At 34.6% G+C, this 3052-nt stretch overlaps 1 protein-coding gene across 6 annotated transcripts in view; it reads left to right on the top strand.

Moving 5' to 3' along the window:
* LOC119638533 overlaps nt 1–3052 on the top strand; it is a 22564-nt gene that overhangs the window by 7968 nt on the left and 11544 nt on the right. For 4 of the 6 annotated variants that reach the window (XR_005247446.1, XR_005247448.1, XM_038035397.1 and 1 more), the window contains exons 4-5: nt 47–116; nt 2406–2515. Coding sequence is in view for 3 of the 6 variants with exons in the window: in XM_038035397.1 (XP_037891325.1) it covers nt 47–116; nt 2406–2515 (180 nt within the window). In the remaining 3 variants the exon portion in view is untranslated. Of the gene's footprint in view, nt 1–46; nt 117–2405; nt 2516–2918; nt 3031–3052 lie in introns of those variants that run through there. The other 2 variants (XM_038035398.1, XR_005247447.1) reach the window with 2 other exon arrangements.

Below are 3052 nucleotides of genomic sequence, written 5' to 3'. Positions count from 1 at the left end.
TAGACATGAACTTTTTTTTATTGAATAATATTTTTATTTTATGCAGTTCCAGCTACCTACGAAGCAGAAAGGGCCTGGAATGAACACTTGAGACGTATGCAAGAAATTGAACGCAGGTACTTCTCTTTTTTGCCCTGCTATTAGCCAAAGCTATGCGAATATATTAAATTTTAAAAGGAACGGTTTTTTTATAGAACTAGTTGCGTTATAACGTGAAAGCTACAGATTTTGAAAGCAATGTCTTCTAGTGAAAGTTACTCCATTGCAAACGGTTGTGTTAAAGGCTTAATGCGTTCAGGCAGATCCTCACCATGGCCTCTTTCAGTGAGTTCGATAAACTCCTTAATAAAAGGCCTCACCATGTCTGAAGCGCTAGATTTGTTTAAATTGCATGGCCTTTAAGCCCTTCTTTTTTTTGTTTAAATATGACCAATCACGCAGGCAGATGTATCCTGTACGTGCCTTAAAGCATGTGTAAAAAACAAGTGAGCAAAGAAAGAGATAGGGAATAATTGTAGGCTAGTGAGTGTGAATGTCTTTACCGACTGAACATTCAAGTATCCTTTACCGTACTAAGCTTGAACTCGCGAAAATTGATTTAATGGACGTGATTCTTATTTATTCCAATCACTCAGGCAGTTATGCATATGTTGGAGGTGCATGTGTGTCACCTTCTTATTTATAGTCGTTGGTAGGTAACATGAGCGTACATTAGCATGTAATACTTTCCAGTGAAAGTCATTTGGTTGTAGGATCATCATCATGATATTTTAGTAAAAGCCCATTAGATGTAATGACAATGCTCGTTAGGGGAACGTATGGAGAAGATGTGGTTTTCAAAGCAAATCTTGTGCAAATGTGGTTTTCAAAGCAAATCTTGCAATGCAATATAAAAATATCAAAATTTTCAAAATATTGCCTTGTGAGGGACGTCTATTATATTGTCTCAGAACGCCATTAGATTTAAAAGGCAAAAGGCTTTTCAATGGAAACCAACAAAGGTAATCCTTGTCATTGCAAGTAATTGCATTAGATTTTAGTAGAAATAGCTATCAGCACTGAGATTATTGAACACTGAGACGAAATTACTGAATGAGATTAAATTGTAAAAGCAGTGAATGGCTTGTCAATGAAATTCGTTACATTGCAGGATTAGATTATTTAATTTTAAAAGCAATTCATCCAAATGAAAACCGTTTCATTGTAAAACGAAACCATCAGATTTTACAAGCAATGCTTGTCAGTGGATTCGAATGCATTGTATAAAGAAAACATGGAATTTTAATCAAAACGTCTATCATTGGAAGCCATTGCAGCTTAGGATAAGAGAAAGGAGGGCTTAAAAAAGATGTTCTTGTCATTGGAAGTCATTGCATTAGATGTTAATGGAAAAGCAAGATCACAACACTACATTTTCAAGGAAAGGCTTCTCAGTGAGAGACGTTGATTTGTTTACTAAGGATAAGGAATTCGTTACACCGTAAGTTTAGACTACAAAAACAATTCATATAAATGGGGTTTGGATGCAGTGTAACAGGAAGGCATTAAATTTTACAGGGCAATGCTTGTTAGAGTAAGTTAACGCATGGTAGGATGAAACCATTGGTTTTGGGGAATGCATGTCAGTAGAATGCGTTATAAGAAAATTAGGTTTTAAAAGCTTTGTTTATTGGTAGAAGGCGTTGCGTTATACGACTCGAACATCAAGCATTGATAGCAAGGCTTATCAGCGTTGTGGCATGACAATGTTAGATTTTCAATGGGAACCATTTTGTTCTTACAATTATTATAAAGCGAACGCCTGTTGTTGCTATTCATTGCGTTCGAAGATATGTACCTTAAATGCTTTTACATGGAAAGCACTGGTTTATAAGATTAGTTTTTTTAGATTTTAAAGGCCAAGGGTATCACTAAGAGGCACTGGATGTTGAAGTTATGAGATTGTAAAGCGAAGCTTGTCAGTGAATGCTAAAGCACTCTACAACTGAAATAGAATTTTTCAAAGGTTCCACATATCATTAGAACTCATTGCATTGGGAATTTGAAAACTTCTCAGTGGTAATCAGCGCATTTGAAAATTAGGTTTGAAAGCCCGCGCTTGTCATTACTATTTACTGAAACGTAGGGGCGTAGCTTGCCACACGATACCTCCACTCGTTGACTTGCAATTCACCGATGAATTAACTTTCAACTTTTTGAATACTTATACGCCATGACTTCCATTTCGCTTGAATAGCCTTGGCTATAGGCGACAGAACTTGTTGGGCTGTTCTCTTGAAGGGTTTTTATTTCAAAAAATTGCTAGAGTAATGGCATTAAGGTTCATTAAGCCGAGCTTAGTAACTTATTTCTCGATAAATAAATACTTTATTAATTAAGAAAACGGAATATTTTGTCATTTTTAGATACCCATCCCGTTATGGTTTGTATTTGAAGGACAAGCCCTACACACCTCACTCGTTGGTGCCTTTGGAATTTGAGCCTGAGGATAAAATGTTACAAGATCTTAACAGGGGTAAGGAAATCTAAACAAAAGTAAAAAAGAAAAACAAAAACAAAAAAAAGAAAGAAACAATATCAAGAAAACACAAAAAGTTAAAAAATGCCATCGTCATTATAACAACAACAACAACAACAAAAAACAAGAAGAACAACAACAATATAAAGTTTAACACCTTGAGCGCCGAAGAGTTACTTGTAAGAATTTGTTCAATTTGAACGAACTGAAAGCAGGCAGACAACAGAAGAAGAGAAATTATTATTATTTCATATTTAATTAATTATTTTCTTTTTTGATTTTTCACTCAGTTCCATTGTCTATGTGGGTATTTGTGTCTGTCTATGTAGTATGTGTTTAGCATACTTTACAACATTTTTTTAAAAAAAAATTTTCTCTCTCTCTCTCTCTGCCATTGCAGCCCATAAAGAACTTTCAAAACGTTTATCTCCGTATATCTAAAAACTTTTTCGCATTGATTGAAATGCTATGATAATAGGGGGAGCATACCTGAATTTATATATTAACTCGTATATACATATATATATGTATATA

The sequence above is a fragment of the Glossina fuscipes genome, unplaced genomic scaffold (assembly GCF_014805625.2).
Source record: "Glossina fuscipes isolate IAEA_lab_2018 unplaced genomic scaffold, Yale_Gfus_2 90, whole genome shotgun sequence".
NCBI classification, from domain to species: domain Eukaryota; kingdom Metazoa; phylum Arthropoda; class Insecta; order Diptera; family Glossinidae; genus Glossina; species Glossina fuscipes.
The sequence above is the reverse complement of the archived record's forward strand: the minus strand, read 5'-3'. Positions and strand labels throughout refer to the sequence as shown.